The 22,213-nt window shown below is 38.4% G+C and overlaps 2 protein-coding genes across 2 annotated transcripts in view; one reads left to right on the forward strand and one right to left on the reverse strand.

Moving 5' to 3' along the window:
- The window catches only part of cenpp (centromere protein P), a 110,286-nt gene that overhangs the window by 15,510 nt on the left and 72,563 nt on the right, over positions 1–22,213 (forward strand). The window lies entirely within an intron of this gene.
- Positions 1,177–10,651, reverse strand: ogna (osteoglycin, paralog a). Its single transcript, XM_062415804.1, has 6 exons — positions 10,385–10,651; positions 7,677–7,740; positions 6,324–6,488; positions 4,870–5,072; positions 3,754–3,846; positions 1,177–3,548 (listed from the first exon to the last, which is right to left on the reverse strand). Exons 1-6 carry the CDS (start codon positions 10,538–10,540, stop codon positions 3,378–3,380), a joined length of 852 nt encoding a protein of 283 aa, XP_062271788.1. The 5' UTR covers positions 10,541–10,651; the 3' UTR covers positions 1,177–3,377.

The following is a 22,213-nucleotide window of genomic DNA, read 5'->3' on the forward strand; positions in this document are numbered from 1 at the left end:
AACATGCACAGACTCAACAGTCAGCCTTGGGGAATGGTGTAATGCAGTTAGGGTTTTTGCTATGCCATTGGAGACTTAAACATGTCGGCTTTGTAAAGACAAATTAATAATGATAGCTAAGATTGGAAAGCTGTTCTGGCCAGTGTCCATATTCGAAAGTCAAAGTTTTTTGGTCCAACATAAACATTTTTGATCAGGATCCCATGAAATTGGACACATTCGGACACAGAATTATGATGAAGATACTGTGCATATTGAGCAAGACATTTTACAGTGTAAAAATGATCTTGCCCATGCTCTCAGGTTTACAAACTATGTAATGTAGACATTACTTCTAAATGACCCCAAACATATTGGTATTTAACATATACATTAATTGGCATGTGATGTAATTCAGGTAGTTGCCATTGAAGGACTGAAAGTACACCAAATAACATCAAATGGCCTTCATGAAGTCTGCCATTGTCAGTTTGTCTTGTACAGTTCTTTCAGTGGAAAACATTAGTACTGTAGTGGGTGTACTAAATATTTCAACCAGTAGGGGTTGAGAAGGTCATGGAAAATATCATGGGGATGTTGAAGTTGTATGTGGGGATGAGTTTTCATGCTTTGACTGCAGGAGTAGCGGTCTCATGTGGTGATGACGCGTAAGTTGTATGTATTGTTCTCTTTTAAGGGGATGCGATGTAGCTACGGTGGGTATGTTTATACTGTACATTCCATTGCTGACTAGTAGCTGATGTGCATCTATTTAAAAATTTAACTACACATCGGCTTCATGGGGATACAACAGAGAGTGGTCAGCTTGGGCTGCTTGTGTTTTCTCCTGAAAGTTTTTATTGCCAGTGGAAAATGCAGATTGTGAAGACAACATTAAATATGTAAGACTCAGTTATCCACTGAAAACCTCCTGGTCACTATTATCTCAGTTACAACTATGAAACATTGGTTGAGCTTTGTAGCATTCTATCAAGGGGTAAAACCCCAAGCTAACCTATAACCTATGCTGTAGGTATCTACAACTGGACTGTCATAACCACCACCAAAACCCCCTGCTCAAGAATAAATACATTTTTCTGCCAGTGCTTATACTTTAGGTTTAATATGAACACTCCTTACATGTGAAGCAGACTTGAACAATGATTCCAAACACATTTTAATTAAAAAAAGTTTAACTTTATTAAAATATCTTAAACAAAAAGCCATGTCACATACACATCTTCCTGTACACCACTGTCTTATTCACAAAAGTAATAATTTCTCAAGTTATTACTGAAAGGGAAGAGTAAGGGACACAAGCAAGACATTTTAAAAGAAGACAAAATATAGAAGAGTAACTTTCACATTACTATAGTTCATAGATACATTGTTCCCCAGTTCATTTTAACTGGAGTCTATAAATTAAAAAACTAAGTGAAGATAGATCACACAGTACTTAAGAAAGCCTGCAGGTGGATATGTTTACATAGCCATTGCCCTTATGTAGAGTTATTTTTAATGATATAATTAAAAGTCAAATTAATTTACACAATGGCAAAGCGTGTTGTGTTTATTTCTAGTTATTTTTCAGAGACATAATTTGATGAAAAAAGCATTCACAGACTATTCCTGCTAACATTTCAAGATAGCCTAAAGATAAGCTTTCTAAGTTAGCTGGGATCAATAGTCTGATATGCAAGAAATTTCTAAGCAACATACAATTCGTGTAATGAGGCATGCCCCCAATGCTCACAGGCTTACTTTCTTTTAAGTGCCATTTGAGAAACCTTTTTCATGTGACAAGCTTCAGTTGAAAAAATTAAGACAAAAAAATCAACCTGCAGGTATCAAGTATTCCTTTTTTGTGACTGAAATGACTTAATTTCTGTTTTATTCCTACTGACTCAAGGATTATATAAAATATTCACTGCAAAAATACTTTTATTCGGATGTTTTTCAGCAAAAACACCTACAAATATTCCTCATTTTTTAATCTTTTCATTTGGTTGTGTAAACTTTGAATATTATTGTTAGGTTTAATGGCAGCCAAATCTTTCTTTAACTACAATTCTAGTCCGAAAATGTTTAATTAAAGAATAATTCTGCAATAGCATTAATGCTAATAATAATAATAATAATGATAATAAAAATAATAAAAATCTGCATTTCAGTCATATACTTTTGTTGAAGTGATGGCTGTCCAGATGGGATGCCTGTTGAGAGAGCTGAAAACAGTGATCTAACTTTGCAAGGCTACCTACAAAAACATGTGGGTCTGCAGCTGTTTTTTATACATATTTTACTTGGTGTAGTATTCTGAAACATTCCGTTGTTACTGTAATGTAAAATCTTGAGACGATAAATTTTACACTTGTCAAGGATACTCCTTTAGGTCAGGAAAAGCAGTAAGTATATTTCGAAGTTTGCAGCAATATCTTGATTTTTTTTTTTAAAAACAATTATAGTTACTGATTTTAACAAAATAGTTATTTTATAGAGTGAAAACATTGACCTTTTGTGTTTTTAAACTAATAGGTACAGATACTTACAAGCAAACATGTTGGTTTTTGGCTGCAGGTGTGTGTTAGTTCAATGTCACATGCTGTCTGTGTAGATTAGTTTCATTAATCCGGGTACAGCGTCAGGTCGAAATGAAACGTTAATTGGACTGTAGTCTTAGAGGTGCTGACGCTTCTCCACTCATTCAATGGGTTACGCAAGTTCTACTGGCATGAAAAAGACACTCAGAAGGCCCTTCACCTGTGGTGTCTTCTGAACAAGTGGCCTAAACCTTTTAGGCCATCTGCCACTTACAGCCCCAGTGTCAAGGCCTCAGTATACTTCAAACAAAGTGTTTCAAATCATTTAACAGCATCTGAAGCCCCCTTTAAGATGGCTGAATCATTAGCTGTGTTGGACAAGCTCTGTAAGGAGCAAGGGATTTGGGTGCAGCCAGGATGAGGCTATGATGGGAGGCTTTTTAGGTTGAAACGACTTCAGATGATCAGAGGAAATAGTTTGTTTGGAGCATATTGAGGACTTCACACATCTTGGATGGTTTTGCACCAATTCATGTGACTCTGATGACTCTGAAGAACTCTCTTGTACAACTTCCTGCAAACGTTTTAAATGCCGGATATGCCCTACCTGTCAGTAGAACTGATGAAGGCCATTAGATAAGTAGAGAAATGCCTTCAATTCTACACCTTCACTTTCATTTTGACCTGACAATGTCAAAAGCTGTTTGTAGGTTTACTGAAGTAAAAACATTGACACCTTTATCCCAACCATGGGACCAGTGCCCCAAAATCCAGAAAGTCGCGGTATCCCCCCAGCACTCTGTTGTGGGAAAACTGCTCCATCAGCATCAAAGGGGCTACAGTAAAGTTTCTGCCTCTTCAACGGTACCGTCCGACAGGCAGTACCTTCATACAAGTGAAGCTGTCGGGGTACTTAGAGAGCACCACAGGGTTGCCATCCATACGGACCTCACTGAGGCTCGGTCGTAGATAGTAGGTGTCATTGGACCTACAGAAGGTGTCTGTGTTGATCTCAGTGATGTTGTTGTTCTGGAGGAAATGAAAACAATGTTGAGAACGTAACTGAGTGAGCAACATCTTATCTGGCACAGTTATCAATCCTGTAACCTTGATGACAATCTCACTAAATGTAGCAAATAATGTATAACACAGTAAATTGTATTGCAACTAGAGGATGCCTTTAATTTGTAAAGTCAATTTATTCATGTTTATTTAGTCAATAATATATACAAACCTGTAGATGTAAGATCCTAACGTTCTCTGGGATGTGTGGAACGGCTTCCAGCTGGTTGTCAGCCAGGAACAGGTTGACCAGCTTGGCCAGTTTCTGTTGGGGGGAAAATGTACACCAGGGAGACCAAGTGGATTAAACAGTTGTTTATTTGCAAGTATACTGCATACAGCATACCTGGCTGTAATCAACACACTGTTTAAACCAAATATACGTTGGGAATAGTAGTGACAACAGTTATATAGATTTGTTTTTATCTTCGGAGAAACACTTTGTAGTTTTATTTTTGTGAGTGAGATGAAAAGATTGATATCAAGTTCATGTTTGTGCATTTAGTACAAAGCTGGAGACAGGATGTGGTTATCTTAGCATTGACACTCAATGAAATTCACCATTAACACCTTGTGTTGGGGGAAAGGGTCCTAAGGCAATGGTAATTTTAGGAGGAGTTATGTGCTGGAACGACAGCTGGGTGTAGTGACTGTCTACAGCTTCTTGAAGTCTTGTTTTGACACTGAGTTTGTCAGGTTTGGTACTAGTGTGCCTGCACAGAGACCAAAAACCAAAAGCTGTGTTTAATGACACTATCAGGCAACCTGCGCTTTGACTAGAGACACTGCACAGAAGTACTGGTGAACTTATACTGTTATTAGTCAACACATATTTGCAATTTGCAACATGTAACTTTACTTAAACCACAAACGTCAATCTTCTCATCTTAGTCTTGATAAAATGAAAATTCTTGTATTTCCCAAAATGTTAAACTATTGAACTAAATAATTTAGATGTATGAAAACTCTACAGTAAAAAATGATAGGCTACATCCAACCTTTCCTGTAATTGCTTCTTATAGTATGTTGTACAATAATGTAAAGTGTTGCTGCATAGTATCTTGTTGCTCATTGGATAATATTTGCACAGAGAGGAGATTCACAGGACAGGATATGACAAAGAAACTGAGCAGAGCTCACATGGCTCAATGTCAGGTTTTTAAAATTTAATTAAAGCTGTGATTTGTGTGTTCATATCTCTGCAGATTGCTTGCGAAATTTCTTGATTTTACTCATTCTTCAGTTTGGGTTGGGACATATTGAACAATTGAGAGGGGATGATGTGTACCTTGAAAGCATTAGCTTTGACACCCTTGGTTTTGAGTAGATTGTTGTTGGCATTGAAGGAAGTGAGCTTGGTAGGGAGCATAGGTATTTTGACCAGTTTGTTCTCAGCCAGAGACAATTCTTCCAGCAGGGTTAGCTTGGAGAATGCCCCATCTTCAATCTCTGAGATCAGGTTCCCTGTCAGGTCAATCCTCTTTAGAGTCACTGTGGACAGATAGAAAAAAAAGGTTATCATTGTTTATACATTATATAATATACATTTTGCGTATGTTGCACAAATAGTTGCATCCCTCTGAGTTTGTGTTTTGCATTCGGTTTACACTTATATCCATTTGTTCATCCTTATCATAGCACCTGAAGGTTTGAACAGTCTGTTTTAGGTTAACTAATTCTTGTTCCTTCATCGTTCAAGTTTTAGAGACATGTCTATAATGTAGTGCTAGTTAAAGACCAAGATGAAGTGGAATTGTTTGACCGAGACACTATTGAGATGGACAATCCCAAAAGTATTTTGGATATATATGTTTATTAACTTGTCTTATTGGAGCACTGCTTTTGGTTTGTTATAAATCCAGATGACTGAGTACAGTCACATGGACTAGCGTCTTTGTAAAGCATGCAAATGCATAACATATGCAGTGCTTCTGAACTACAAAATTACATGTCGGCACCATGGTTAGATGTGCCAAATTACAATTACATGGCAATCACTTAAACAGTTGTTGTGGCAAAACAAAACCAAAATTGTCAACCTCATGATGGTGCTAGAGGAAAAATCTGAGTATTACTTTAGTCAGTGTAATATGTTCTCCTTGGACCACAAAATGTCATGGCAATACGTCTATTAGTTCCTTTGGTATTTCAATCTCGACCAAAGGGGTGAACCAACCAACCGACATACCACCAGTGTGGCTAAAAAATGGTCAATAATGGTGCTACAGAAGCTAAGATATCTTGACCTCCCTAGTGTCTTTTTATTAGACCCTCCCTGCATGGTTAACAACACATAGGTCTTTCAAACTCCACACCTCCAGTTTGTAATGCAGGATTTTGTTTTAAATTGGTATTTTCTAAAAAGCTGAGATGTTGCTGATTGCATAACTATGACACAATCATGAGTTAAACATTATACAACTGTTTTCACAGGTTAAATAGGACTAACCACGACTGATTTTCACCTGTAAAAGTAATGTTGTGCCCCTTTAACAGCCAACAGCTATATATTTCTCTGAATAGTAAAATGCAGCATAGAATTTCAATCAGTAAAGATCTTATCAGAACAAGACAAAGAATCTGATCAACTATTTCAGAGGTGGCGAACCATGTGCCATGGAGAGCCATGTGTATGCAGGTTTTCCTTCCAACCAAACACTTCAACAGGTGATTTCACTGATTAACAGAGGTGTGTTAATCAGTGAAATCACCTGTTGAAGTAGAGACAGATTTTCAACTTACCAATGTCAGCAAAGTCTTTGGCGCGGATCTTTTTGATCTTGTTGAAGCGGGCATACAGATAGGCTGTCTCCTTTGGCAAGGTGGGAACACTGGTCATGTCTGGACTGACCTCCTCACAGTACACTGAGCCAGTCAGGCATACACACAGCAGACAAGTGGGCAGGTCTGTAATGCAGAGGCACCACACAAACATCAAGCCTTATTCAGAACAATCTACTACTGTTTTATTGCCATTGTTGTTAGTGGGAAGATGTTGCAAGAAGGATTTAAAACTTTGACTCACTTGACTACTGGCAACAGCAAATTTGATGGCACGTCGGCTCAATAAACTGATTAAAGTGATCAATCAGTTAATTTATATAAATAAATTATTTTTTTCTTGTTCTATTAATCAACTAATCATTGCAGCTCTATTCAAATTACAGCAACGAGACTACTCACTGATGCTAAGAAGGAAGGTTATGTTTCCCTATACTGAGCCCTCTTAACTGGTTGAAGTGAAACATGAAATTTATATTAAGACTTCTATTTGTTTTTAAAATACTGCATGGACTGGCTTACTAGTTTACATCTCCAATCTCATCATTTCCTATTCTACATTCAGATCCCTCAGATCCTCTGATCAATAACTCCTTGTTCTTCCAAGTTCCCAGTCAACGCCCAAATGTGACCCAGATTTTTCCTTGGCTGCTTCTAGACTATGGAATAGTTAACCTCTCCCAGTCAGGTCTTCACCATCTATCACCACTTTCCTGATTAACAGACCCACCCTTTTACAACTGCATTTCAGATCCTTGAATTATCAATATAACTTCAACACTACTTAGATTTTGTGTGTTAGCTTTTTACTTTCCGTCACCCCTCTTGTTCTTTCCTTTGATGTGACTATGATTGAGATGATTAGCTTTCACTTCCAAGTTTTCCATAATTCAATAACCTAACCTAACCTAAAGGAGCAAGTGCTGACATTGTTGTAAAACCCTGGTAAACACAACAATGCTATTTTGATTGGTGTGAGTTCCCCAAATTCTACAAAAATGGTCTTTTGACCTTTTATATTATGAAACACAATTTGAGTTGTATGTAAGTTGTTGTATGCCTTGAGTATTTACAGGTTAAAGTTGTAATTGCTGTTTGCCAACACGTGCTCCTGGGTTCAAACCAAACACAACCCTGACTATTTTGTTCTGAGAAATCTGTAGTTTGTCTTTGAGCATCTTTTTGAGATCCTCAAACCGTGAACAAATTGAGTCAAAGCAATTTTAAACAACTTGCAAACTGTTTCAAACTTCCTTTATCAATTGAAGTAGCTTCTTTTATATGTGACCAGAGGTAAACAGGTCTTCTTCTTACCAGAGACGTCTCCTCCCTCCGAGATTGGGCTGTCATCAGGTTCATCAGCAGAAGGCAGCGCCCTCTGCAAGAGAAAACACAAACATGTTCATATATGGTGGTCCACTCATTGAACAGAACAAAACATTGACATTAACCGTTAGGAATTAGGAGGTCACCTTTGGAAACATGCTTATACCTTGTACTATCTCAAATTTTGGGTAAAAACCAAATGAAGATAAATAAAAATTATATAAATATCTATACTGAATCACACTTTTTTTTGTTTTGGTAGGGTTTAATGTTATGGTGAAACTATGAAATGGAGACAGTTTAACAGCTTTCTGTCACAGCCACAAGCTTGTAGACCAGGGTTTAGCCACCACTTTATTTGGGGAATACAGTTTGCACAGTAGAGACTGTGGTGACATTAAGCCTTACAGTTATGAATTAATTGTAAACAGTAAAAGTGGTAACTGAACAACATGTTGATTACTGGAGAACAACAACATTAGTCAGACCCTGTTTGATCTATTAAACTGAAAATAAGTGGGCATTTAGACAGTAAACACAACTGTTAACAAAAAGACAAGGGTTTGTATTGGTGTGGGCACAGGTGATAAGATGAAATACAAAACAGTCTGAGTAACAGATCCATGATTTTTTAAAGATTTATTGACACTAAAACACTGTATGTCCCTGTACAGTCCTATGAGGCAGAATTTTCCATCTCCCAGCATCTGGCATCCCACTGTGCCAACATAGTGGTATGATATGAAATTAAGAGGAGGATGCAATTCGTGACATAGTTCTGTTGCAGTTCTCAACACACACTCTATTCATTATCAACAGTCTGAAGTTGATTCCCAAGCTATATTGGCAGACAGAGCTGTCTATAGCAGTCCACATTATATTTTGCAACTGGCTACTGGCTGACAACTTTCCACAGCCTTAACTGGTGTGCATGGTTCTAGTTATCGGTGGGCTGCAGTGTTTAAGAAGTGGACTCTTTTTCTGTGTTACGTTTTTAATTTTCATTGTAATCTTGAGTTGTTGGCTCTTATGTCACACACTGATAATCTGCTGTTATAGGTAAGTATCCCTACCTGGTCGGTTCATCTTTCAGAAATGCCTTGTACTCATAGTGACCCATGACCAGATTTTGTAAAATACAGTCTGTGGTATGTGCTTGTAATGCTGTCATGTAGGAATCAATGAGAGATTAGATTGGTTTCAAGGTTTTTGCATTCTTAGCCCCTGACCCGAGAAGCCTTTAGACCATTGCAGGTTGTGATACATTTCATCCTTCAGTTTTAGGAGTTATGGGGCCTGTGGATAGCTCCTGGAAAACTCACATTTTTACACTGTGTTGTCTGGGTAGCTTGGATCATCAACAAGCCATTGATCACTAAAGCTCATGAATCTTAAGGGTTATCTGCTAGGAACTAATCTGCCACCAGTAAGATGGTTTCTAGTCCAACATCCACTTATCTAATAGTTGATTAGTTTATCCTCCATCATCGAGGCCCCTTGAGTGGCTATAGCCAATCAAAGTATCCCTAAGTCAAATACCAACACCAACCTGCAGCTTCTCTTAACTCAAACCAATCAAAGTGGAATCAAAGGAAATATGAGGCCTGTCTCTGAAGAGTCTGGCACGAACAGCCTTGTATGAAAAACAGCTGGTCCCAAATTAAGTTTTTACTCATTAAAACTGAAGTTATATTCAAAGACGTATTCTCTCACACTTATTTCTCTCCCAACTGGTCTCTGAATTCTTTGTGGGGTTTCCACTTCCTGCCAGTGTTTCCCCAAAGGAAGAACCAGACCAGATTTTGGTTTTGGCTCATCCAAATATTTCCTCAAGAGGTTAGTGTGGTTAGTTTAGGGTTAGCTTGGTCAATTCAGGGTTTGGTTTGTCTGGTAAAATGACAGGTTAGACATAGCAAGGTGTGTGTGTGTGTGTGTGTGTGTGTGTGTGTGTGTGTGTGTGTGTGTGTGTGTGTGTGTGTGTGTGTGTGTGTGTGTGTGTGTGTGTGTGTGTGTGTGTGTGTGTGTGTGTGTGTGTGTGTGTGTGTGTTGAAACTGTGAGCTTGATGAATTACCTCCTAGAGGAGGATGGTGAAGTCAAGTGCTAACATATTCTGTCATTACCAAGTAGGAAAAAAGATTAAGTGACTAAACGATGAACTGAATTATTAGCTTTTAGAATCAGGTGCATGGATTATTGATCTTCAAATTGCCAGCTTTTAAACATGACTTAAGTCCTCCCATGGGGATTGGCTGAATCTAATCTTATATTTTCTTTTCTTTCTTTTATCTTGCTTATTTTCTTTTTCTATTTCCTTCTTTTTTAAATTTCTAATCTTTGTTATGATCTTTTCTTAAAATGTGTCTCTGAGAGAAACTGGTCCGACCAAAATCATGGTATGTGTTTGTGTTTGAGCTCATAAGTAGAAATATTTATTTTATTTTCATTTAACTCCATACACAAAATGCATATTTTTTCATTTGTCTTAACTAATTTGTCTTTAAATCACCTTGAATTATTATGTAACCAGTGTAGAGATACTCTTGACATTGGACTGACATTGGACTACTGCAGCAAATGTGCTCAGGCTTGAACAAATTAGTACATTTCAAATGTCAAAGTATATTTTTTAATAAATGCATTCATGCAGTTAACATTTTTGGCAGAGAGGCACATTGTAAATAATAAACATTCTTACCCTAGCCCTCCTGAATTTCAAATGGTCACTGAAGTATCTATTCAGCTCCCTGCCAGGTAGAGATCCCGGTATCAGCTGTGAGTCCTGGTCAAACTTCCTGGCTGAGGCAGCCACCAGCCACGGCACCAGCATACAGGTGAATAACAGAGCCTTCATGTTGTCCAAAGCAGTGTGACACTGACACACGAGCTTTCCTTAAAAGCCTGAGTTTGGGTCAGCAGATGCTCTCTGCTACGAGCCCCTGTCGGGATGTGTCAAATGACTGTATTTAAAGGCTGAACCAGTAGCTTCCAGCAGACTCTTAAAGCAGAATTTATAGAGCAGAGCACTTAACCCTTACCTGACCACCCACCATCCATCTGCTGGGAGAAAGGGAGAGAAACACACAGACAATGGACACACAGCCAGATACAATGAAGAAAATAAAAAGAAGAGAATATGGAAAAAGAGTCAGAGAGAATTAAGTGTTGATTTTTTTTCTGTTAATGTCACTTAAGTGTGTACAGGAGATAAACAAACACAGTAAAACTGCAGTGAAAGCAGAAAAAAGTTGACAGCCACTGTGTGAGTGTGTTTTTTCAGGAGGAATGTCTGTGGTCTCTGCCCAACCACTCAGTAATGACTGGTAATAACCAACCTATCTTTCATTAGTCTGGATGAGTGTTTTTCTAACTTGACTGGCTCTGTTCTTCTCGTAGCAGTTGGTCAGAAAACACATTCAGCAGCAGTTAGACAGACATTGATTATAGGTTGGAATTGATGTGATTACTTTAGGGTGACCGGTAGTTGAATGTGATGTGCTTTCTGGATGGTCCCTCTGATGTTTTAGGTTATGGTTGATTTCACTTGGTGGCTACTTTCTTTACATTTAGCTTGAGGGATGGATTGAAGGAGAGAGGTTTGTCACTATTTAAGAGTCTCTCAAGCTGCCCACTTAAAATATGCCTTTTAATTTTATTTCTAATCAACCAATGACATGTGTATTGGAAAAATACTTTCTCAGCTATTATGAAGGCAGAACAATTGAACCTGAAGTGTATATTCGTACAGACAACCCTGAAGTGCAGAAACTGCCTCGTACAAGACAATTTTTATCTAAATGTTGTAATTTTCATGGTTCCCATGAGACATTTAGTTTAAGCCGTGGTAAATTGGTTGAGTGTATGTGTATTTTTTGCTCAGTCTTCATGCATTATTTAAGCAATATCTCAACCTGCTTTGCTGTGATTAATCAAAATATACCACCACCAGAAGTGAGATATTAACACAGTTACCAAATATTACAATATAGAAATTATAGACACAATCCAACAAAAACAGTTTTATTAAACTGCATTGCATTAAATTGCACACAATTGCGTTACAAGAGTCATTTACAAGTTATAGTTCCTGGCTGCCTGCGGGAACTACTGCTAAACTAATGTTCATGCTAATCAGCTATCTAACCGGTTTATTCACATTACTTTTAATATTTCCCTTAAATTTACACCCATGGAAAAACTGTCCAACATCACTTGGGTCACAATGCTAAGTGTTCGGAATAGCATTAAGCTTACTGTTTTTGTGATGCCTTGCTTGGTGAGGTGAGGACACTGCTCTACCTTCTGTGGACACCAAGCTTTGGTCGCCAATAGTTCTGGAGAGAGCTCTCATGTTTGTTCATGCTTATGGACATTATCTCTTCAAGGGCTGCATCTGAAAGCTTTTGCACTATAGTACTGTGAAAACAGTGGCTGGTGTACCTCTGCGTCATCCATGCTTGATTACAGATTGTGGGCAACATTTTAATGGTAGCTGTGTAGAGATAATTAAAAGTAGAACTATATATATACTATCTGTAATGTACACCTACTATACCACAATTATCAAATCAATCAGATTGAGAGATTTTAACTACCCGTTTTATAATACATTTTTTATATCAGCACAAATGTGGGTCAAGGAGGTTCTTTGGTATTTGTTGTTAAGGTTGTGAAGGCCACAGATGCAGATGTAATTTTTTAGGTAATTTCAGGAGTCTTTTAGGCAGTTCTACACCAAAAGAAGTTTTTTAAGTTACATGATCGACAGGGAAGTAACGTGTTAGACAATACAGTTTTAATGGTTTATAAGTGGTTCCTGGGTACTTTAAATTTTGAGTTTTGATGGCCTAGGAAGAGGTTTTAGGGTCTCTTTAAAGAAGTTCTTGTGGTTCAGATATCTTTCACTGTACAAAGAGCTTAGTTTTAAATGTGTGTCCTGTTTGAATAAAATTGTGTTGTCAGAAGCACAGCCAAAGTCTGTGACAACTCTGTTTGTGAGATTGGAGCCAGGACAGTCCCTGCAGCAGTAGCATTTGGTTTCCTTATTGCTTCCTTCCCGATATTGAGTTGACTTGAATGAGAATGTTGTTCTAACGTTCAGATGCTTCTCATCTTTGAACATTTTAACTCAGATTTTCTGTTCAGCCGTCTGATATGTAAAATTCATTTCATTGTTTTATAAAGTATAACATCACAGGTAGAGTGCAGGTACAGTGTCAAGGTTTGTACAGTCTTTGTATGAATTTTGATCAGTGGAATAGGTGATTAGTTGTGAAATAGTGATAATGATTTTACCACCATCACTTATCAGTTGAATGAATTGCACCTTTTCAGACTGATCATTAATGGCATGGAATAAATCAATTGTAATCTTGTTAAAAATATGATTGTGGTTTTCCTTGGAGATGCTGGTTTTGTTCATAACAATCTTGTTAAACCTAAAGCTTGATTTATACTTCTGCGTCACGTCGACGGCGTAGCTACGTGTAGCCCTCTGCGTCGACGCGGACCCCTACGCCGTAGCCTGACGTGCACCTCCAAAAAAATCCTAATTATGCGTCACGGGAACGCGGACCGCAAGGGCTGTGATTGGTCCGCTCAAAACAGCAGTTCCTCCGGCAATTGCTTATTCAGTTTTTTTTCTACAGACCACCTCGGCAAACGTCTTTTCTGTCGCATGCGCTTCAACTTTTGCAATAAAATCATTTGATCTTCAATATCGATGAGCTCCAACTCCAAACACACCCGCTCTACCTCGGTCGCCATTGTCTATTGTGACCGGAAGATAAACAAGGATACGGATACCACACACACACAGGCGGTGAATAGCAACACGTTCCCTCGATGCAGAACTTCGAAAGGTCAACGTCGGCGTCGGAACGACGCAGTGTGCAAAACACAGGGGTGCTGGGGGGTCTTGGACCCCCTAATTTACAACGGGGGCCCCTTGAAAATCTCCAACCGAAATTTTAGGAGGAGCCTTTATAGTTTTGGCCAACACCTGTGAGAAAATAGGCATGCATCATCATCAATGCTTGAAAGAAAAACAGAAAAAACGTGTCCATGATGTGGCAGGATATGGCGTATTTTCTGGAGGAAAAAGTCAAAATGCTCATGCAATAGTTGAGCAACCTCTAGTTGGTTCAGCCTTAGTCGTTTAAGGCCCACTGGCTGTATTTTCATGAGAACAATCTCACACAAATGACCATGAGGGTAAATAATCATGAAAATCATCTATCTCTGCATTTTTTTTATCCCAGTAACTATGGCAGCAGGCTAACTAAGGTCCTCCAGCTTTTTGTGGGGCATTCTGTTTTGATCCCAAACCAGATGAAATATATTAAATATTGTGGGTCTTCTCCCATTTGGACATCTCCAGAGAAACTCCAGAAAGCGACATCCTTACCAGATCCCCACCGCAGTTGACTCTTATCAGTGTGAAGGAATAGCTGTTCTTCTCCAAGCTTCCTGACGCTCTTGACTGCAGATACTGATCACAATGTAGATTGACTGGTAATTTGAGAGCTTCATATTTGGCTTCAGCTCCCTCTTTACCATGACAGTCCAGTGCAATGTTAATATTACTGCTGAATCTGCATTGATCCGCATGTTGATCTCACAGTCCAGCTTACCCCAATTACTTGTGAACAATTTCACAAAGCTTGTGACTATGACCTTGGGTTTAAAATTGTGATTTAGAGTGAGTTGGTGTCCTAAGTGAAAATACTAGTTTGGCAGCCAATAAATTGTCAGGTAAAGTATAACATGTCCTATCTGAATTGTTTTTTGAAGAATAGAACAGAATTAAAATGCTATCAAGGATGATATAAAAAGGTGAATAGGTTCTTAGTGGTCTGAATGAACTCTAATCAGAACAATGATTTCTGAAAGATATTGTGAGAACGTCCTGGACGAGTCTTATCTCAGCTGTTCACCTCTGTTATCAGTGCATCTCTGTGGTTCAATAGGTATCAGACCTGTATGCCCTTGGTTTTAAAAAAGAGTTATGAAGTGCTGTAAGGCAATGACACATCAATAAATAACAGCTAATATGATAAACACAAAAAATGCCAAAAGGGAATCAAAAACAGAATTATTGGAAAATAGCAAAAAAAAAAAATGTAGGGGAGAACTTTCCAAAGCAGAGACGCCAACAGATTCCCAGTAATAAAAATGAAGGGACTCTGTTCACTCAGTGTATTAAACAGCTGTTGAAGTCCGGCTGTTCTTGGGTTGATTTCAACCTGGGTTGTCAAATCAGAAAGATGCTGGGCTTCCACAGAGCTGTTCCTAAGAACAATGTGCTGTCTTTTTGTTGTCTCTCGACAAAGTGAAATGAGGAGGGGAACCCAACAAGAGACAGTACTTCACTATAAACAAGCAGAGTAAAAGAGCAAAGACTGAAGTTTAACAGCAAAACAGTTAAATAGAAAACATGTGACTATTTCAGCCTTCAAGAGGAGAGGAAAAAGAAGGGGGCCCAGATATAAACATCCAAGGAACATGAGCCCGGACTGTTACAGGTGTGTTAGCAATTATGAACACCTTTAAACTTTTATGACTCTGGGAAGAGGGCCAGCGACTGGAGAATGTTTTTACTGTCACTAATTTTCTGTACCAGAGTTTTGGTTGTCAGGGTGGTTTCACCGGTATTCCATGGCACAATAAAGTAAGTCATTGGTGAAAGCCACCCACAACAACACACTAAACACACATTATTCCTATTCCATTATTTCAGTTGAATCAATTCAAAGTGTGTGGCCTAGGCAAAGAGACCTCCAAATCAGTCAGTCCAAAGCAAAAAGAATGGGGAAAGAAATGTGACAAGAAAAGATAAAGTTTAATATGTGAACAGAAAACAGTGACATCAAAGCTAAGAAAGGTTTCTGCAAAGAATGGGAAATATAGTACAGGTTTGTTGTCACGCATGGGCCAAAATTCATGACATGTCTCAGTGTTGATGATTGAAATCCACAAATGCAGATGAGAGCATACCGGACAAAAAAGTTGGTTTTGGTTGGAGTTGCATTTTTTCGCAACTTTAGAAATCCTGTGAGAATGCAAATTGTTGTGTCTCTGAGCCAAAATAGAAATGGACATGTATCGAAGACAATTTGTCTCGCTCATTACGCTGCAATTTGATGAGAAAAAGCAAAGAAATGGAAGATATTACTACTTTTGGATGAGATGGTGAAGGGAGAGACAAAAGCAAGAACTGTAAACTCTGTAGAAAAGCTAGAGAAGAGAGAACTCACTTGTGTGTGATGTCTAATTACTGTTACTGCTTTATAGTCCAAATCACAACTTCATAAGGAGACTAGTCTGTAGACCCCTGGTCCAGACAATGATAACGCCATACAAAAAAAACAGACCATAAAAAATGCTTATTTCTGCTACAGGAGTAGGTTAGAGTAGTAAGATGCTTTTTTTCCTCAGCAAAACTGGTAAACCTTTTGGCTTGTCTCAGAGTGTTGTTATAATTCTTGAGATTGCCTGCCCCCAGCTCACCACTTTTCTCTCATATAAACTAAATCATCTTAGCGGTAAATTTTTCTGGTTAACTACTTTTGACACCTGTGGTCCACGTGACAGTGAGCCGAATTTTAGGGTGACAGGTGTAAGTGAGCAATATGTAACGGCAGACTGACGCCAGCCTAGACAAAACAACATACGTAAGTGAATTTACTCCACACACAGACGGCCATTTGACTGCAGAGGAGCTTTCGACACAGCAGACCACCTGGCTCGGCATTAAACAGCCTTGGTCTGCATGGGTCTGGCTGACAACTGACATGATGTATTAACCCACCGCTGAGAGCTGTGTGTTTTGGTCATGACATAGCCATCCGCCAACCCTGGGTTGTAGCCAGCAGCTGCAGACCTAACTGTGAGGTTTTTCATTTTAGCTCAGTGACTCGTTATGTAATAAGTGTTGCACGTTTTTCAAATTAAATGGATGACACAAAACTACTAGCTTCAATTCCCTTATTAGGCTCCATGTGAAACTGATCAGCTGAAAATGATCACCTGACTCTGCACCTCCATGGAGCTTTTTAATATCTTACAGCTTATAATTTTTGTTTTGTGTGACATTTACTGTATGGTTTTGTCTCAGCACTCTCATCAACCTTTTTTCCAGCAGCAGCAGCAGGCAGCTGTTTTCAACAAACACGCTATGATAAACCCACTGCACACTAGCTGCCCTGCACCAAATGGCAGACAGACACAGTTAGAGACTAGCTGGTAAGGAAAATGGAACATTTAGCAGATAAAAAGCCAGATGTTTTTCTTAGGAATTGGTGGAGACCAAATTTGAGTTAAGAGCAGACTGAATATTCAACTTTAATCCTGTCTTATAAATTATGTTTATTTACTACTACCAAATACATTTAACAGAAAGCATAATGAGGAAACAGGGGTGCCATGGCAACCATAGGGTTTAAGGTTCTAACCATGTAATCACAGCATCTATAGTTTGAGTCCTGCTGGAGACATTTTTGTTTAGTATTAAAAAAGAAAATACCATAACTGATGTGATACAGCTGTATTTGAAACGTAGTGCCTTTTAAGAATAAAATACTGAAAAACTACTTTTGTTAAATAAACATAAAGTTGGAAAGGCAAAGAGACCTCCAAATCAGTCAGTCCAAATCAGTCAGTCTAAAGCAAAAAGAATGAAAAAAAATGTTGACAAGAAAAGATAAAGTTTAATATGTGAACAGAAAACAGTGACATCAAAGCTAAGAAAGGTTTCTGCAAAGAATGGGAAATTTAGTACAGGTTTGTTGTCACGCATGGGCCAAAATTCAGGACATGTCTCAGTGTTGATGATTGAAATCCACAAATGCAGATGAAAGCATACCGGACAAGAAGTTGGTTTTGGTTAGAGTTGCATTTTTTCGCAACTTTAGAAATCCTGTGAGAATGCAAATTGCTGTGTCTCTGAGCCAAAATAGAAATGGACATGTATCGAAGACAATTTGTCTCGCTCATTACGCTGCAATTTGATAAGAAAAAGCAAAGAAATGGAAGATATTACTACATTTGGACGAGATGGTGAAGGGAGAGACAAAAGCAAGAACTGTAAACTCTGTAGAAAAGCTAGAGAAGAGAGAACTTCATCAGATACCCTTGACAACTCGTCCAGACTGGAATAGACCTGATCGAACTTGGCTCAATCATTTGACTCAAATTTAGAAATTAAGGCTGCAAATAACAATTATTTTCATGTCAATTATTTTCTCAATTTATCGTTTAACTTATATACAATCAGAAAAAAACACCCGTTGAAATCTCCTAGAGCACAAAGAGATGTCATCAAATTTCATTTTTTTCCAACCAGCAATATAAAACTACAAATGTTAAATTTATTACAATGTTACGACAAAGAAATTCTCATATTTGCGAACCTTCAACAAGAGATTGTTTGAAAATGAGTCCATTATCAAAATAGTTGCGGATTCATTTTCTGTTGATCGTTTAATCAAGTAATCAACTAATCACTGTAGCACTATCCTAGACTTTTGTTAAATAAACATAAAGTTGGAAAGCAGGCAGTGATATACATAAACTGTTAAAATACTGTTACAGAGTTACAACTGACCACACAGACCATATTTCAAGAATGCCAAAATGTTCTACTTTCATTGGATGCTGTGCCACCATGAAAATAGGGCCATTAAATTTTGAGCCAGTTACAAATGTCTACTGACAATTAGCAGGGGTCTATCAGAATAGCTCTTGCTGGATGTCCAGATATGGAACCTGTCCTGGATGTATATATGACCTCCAAAAGCCTGGACCGACTGAAATGAAGCCAGACATAATCTGTATGTTGATGCCATGTTATGAACGAAATACATCAGGTACGGACATGATGTGTTTCGTAGGATGGTCTTTGTAGCATGTGGTTACTTGTTTTTGACTGTTTTTTAACAAAGTGAGGGACATACTCGATAATGTCAACTTGCACATTATTAAACAATTAAAGTATCATCATAGATGATCTGTATCGTACACCTCTAGATTGTCATTGTTTTTTTTTTACACCATTCTGTGTTTTTTCCCCGTTGGAGGGCTGCATGGCCACACGTAAAGGGAAAAAAAATAGACCTATTGCACAAAAAGTAGAGATGAGCGGTGTGATTCCCACACAGGTGCACACAGCTTCCATGGTCAGTGTAACAGCTTCAGTTTATTATAACGGATGATGTGTCGCACTGTGTCCATGCCTGGTGTATCTTGGCCATAAAGCGTTTGCTGGGTTGAAAATTGTTTCAAATGTACTCATTTTTGTAGAGTGACATTACTTGAAAATCATTCCCTGAATTGCTCCACAACTAAATTTGCACAAGTTGTTCCAACAGCGTTCCCTGTTTCACAACATTAAAGTACTTGAGAGTACTTACATGGATCTGTATTACTGTAGGGCTCTTTTCCTGTAATCTTTTAGAAATAAACCCCTGTACACAAGAAGTATTCTGTCTTCCTATTTACTGAATCGTTTTCCTTATGCTGAGCCTTGGTTCAAATACTGGCATTCAGCTTTGGAATTCAGCCCCAGAGGATCTGAGGATGATCTGATTGTTAAAACAGAACAACTGCAGTCTCCTCAAGGAGACCAGCACGTTGGGTAGGTTAGTTTTTAATTTCAACTTTTTTTTTTCTTCTTTTTTTTTGTTAAGGGTTAAAGTGAAAAGTATTGTTTTTCTGCACATTTAAAAGTCCTTTCCACATTGTATCTTTATTATGTATATTATGAGTATATTTGTTTTGTTTTGTTTTTTGGTCAGGAATTTTTCTCTTAAGGGAAGCAAAACAGAGCACATGATCTCGTAGCTCTTTTTTGCTGATGACTTGTGTATTGTATCGATGTCAAGCTGTATTTGGAAGGTATTGTGTAGAGCTGCTGCTGAAACTGCAGTATGCCTACTGTCTATGTATGGTTTCTGTTGTCTGAGCCAAATGCAGAGCAGATGCTGGAGATGCATAGGGAGGAAGACCAGGATTTAAGTTTGCTGTTGCACATACGGGTCTGTCAAGTTATTCTTTGTACAACAACTGATAAATTTGCTGTTAGGCTGAAACTAGTGTAGCTGCAGGAATTGATGTCAGGCCTGTATTGGAGCATGCTTTCAATTACCTCCCAATAAGTTTGATATGACAGTGATACCATGCCAGAATGTTGTCCTTGTTTGAAGTCCACATGCTGAGTTGAATGTGTACTCTTTCCTATTTTGTTTTTATAGTTTTTATTACATACTTAGTCCAAGATATTCACTTGCCTTTGGGGATATTAGACTTCTTTTTTTTTTTACTCTGTCCAGGCCAAGTGAAGGCCTTGCAGTCTCAGGGTAGAGATGGAGTTCTTTTCTTATCTGGTTTGTTCTTGGTTAATTTGCCTCAGACTTCATCAAGAGCCATTGAATTCAGCTGTGTGGAATTATACAAGATCTTTGGTTCATGTCATGTTGTGGACATCTCAGGGTCTGCTTTCTTGGTGTAGCTGCTGACTGTTGACTGTAAAGAGCCTTTCATGGTTTTCTAAGCCTGGAAGCTCTTATCCCAGCATGATGTTTACTATCAGCTCTCTACTCCAACAAAACACCTCAGCCCTCAGGGAGGAGTAGGTTCAAGTAGGCTCCACTGGGGGTGTGATGGATAGCCAGGCCTGTACTATTGATGCTGTTAATAGCAGGTACAGAAAGAATAATTTGATAGACCTCAACGACCTTGCAACTAGGGCCAGATATTGAATCCCAAAGACTCAGTGTTCCTTTGCGATGAGAAGAATTACCTAATGTACTTGAACAGTCAGAGCAAACTCTGATTAGTCATCAAACTTTGTGGATTATAGGATAAATGCACGTAAATCCCATTTATCAAACTCAACAAATCTCAGAAAGTGTTTACCCAGATCCCCTGGGGTGTTTAAAGTAGGGGTAAATATGCTCCCACACCTTTTCTTGTAATTTTTACACCTTTATTTATAGATAGAAAACATAAAACAAAACAAACAAAAAAGGACACATGTATGTATACATAGCCACACACGTACAAGCATATAGGCACAGTGCACATCACACACACACACACACATTCTTGTGTTTGATACCTTCCTAGGACCCCCTAAAATTGCTTACCTTTTTAGGACCATACTTTCTAAACATCTTAGAAAAATAAATTACATCCCTCAACTTGGGGGGGTAACCTTGCTCACTGCATTGGCTTTGATAAGTTGAATCAACTATACTAACTCACTACAACTACACTGTTTACAAGACACCTGTGACACAACTTGATAAAGCTTTAATTTACTAGTAAAAATAAGTAACATGATGTATTAATTTTTTGTCTGCTTTTCTGAGTAAATGGTCCTAACAAGCAAGTATTAGTTACAGACATTCTTGTTTTTTAACCTATCTTTCAGATGAGTTTTTTTTTTTTTTGTCTTGAAAGAAGAGAGAGAACTAGTTTAAAGTGGAAAATATAAAATGTGTGTTTTCATGTAGCATAAAGAGTGTTGTTAATTTATCATGAAGATTTCGGTCGCATTCACACCAGCCTTGTTTAGTCCGGTTGAATCCAACTCTGGTACATTTTTCTCTCTTGGTGAGGTCCGTTTGGATTGGTGTGAATGCACACCAAGACCTCTGGTGTGGACCAAACAACTGGATTCGGCTGCCATTCAGTCTCAAGGAGGCTTTGACTAAAGAAAATAGGTTGGGTTGAGCTGAGATGAGTGTATGGCTACATCTTGTCCTAACGTAAAGGCTGTCATCCCTTAAGTGAGTCGCCTGGTGACCAAATTACTGACTTTCGAGTACACCCTTGTACTCGATGCTAGAGCAGAGGAAAAAATGAATGCAAAAGCACCCTACAAACTACTAACCGACTAACCACTCCATGTTAAGTGAATACAACAGTGTACTATTACACTAATTTATACTAATATCATAGTATATATATCGCCACTATGTGTCCGTGTAATGCTGCTGCTACACTGTAATTTCCCAGCATGGGATCAATAAAGTATATCTATCTATCTATCTATCTATCTATCTATCTATCTATCTATCTATCTATCTATCTATCTATCTATCTATCTATCTATCTATCTATCTATCTATCTATCTATCAACCTTGCATACTCCCATTTGCTTCAGCCTGTCACATGTACAAAGCAACCTATCAACAACCTATCAACAACCACTGTCTTGGTTCTCTTTCTGTAATGGTAATAATGGTAGCCATTGTAGCAGTAGTGGTAGCTGTGGGAGAGTGGTTCCCTAAAGATTAGAGAGAGGTGAACTGACCTGAAGGTTGCCAGTTCAATTCTATGCCCCAGGCTGGCAGGAAAGATCTGGGCTGGGTAAGTAAATTAGTAGCTCTGTCCTCTCCACCAGCACCCACTGTTGAAGTGCCCTTAAGCAAGTGACTTAACCCCTAACTGCTCCAGAGAAACTGCTCAGTGGCCAACAGTATAAGACTGTGGTGGCAGATTCCAGTGAGACTGTGTATGAGTGTG

The sequence above is a fragment of the Scomber scombrus genome, chromosome 3, assembly GCF_963691925.1.
Source record: "Scomber scombrus chromosome 3, fScoSco1.1, whole genome shotgun sequence".
In the NCBI taxonomy this organism is placed as follows: domain Eukaryota; kingdom Metazoa; phylum Chordata; class Actinopteri; order Scombriformes; family Scombridae; genus Scomber; species Scomber scombrus.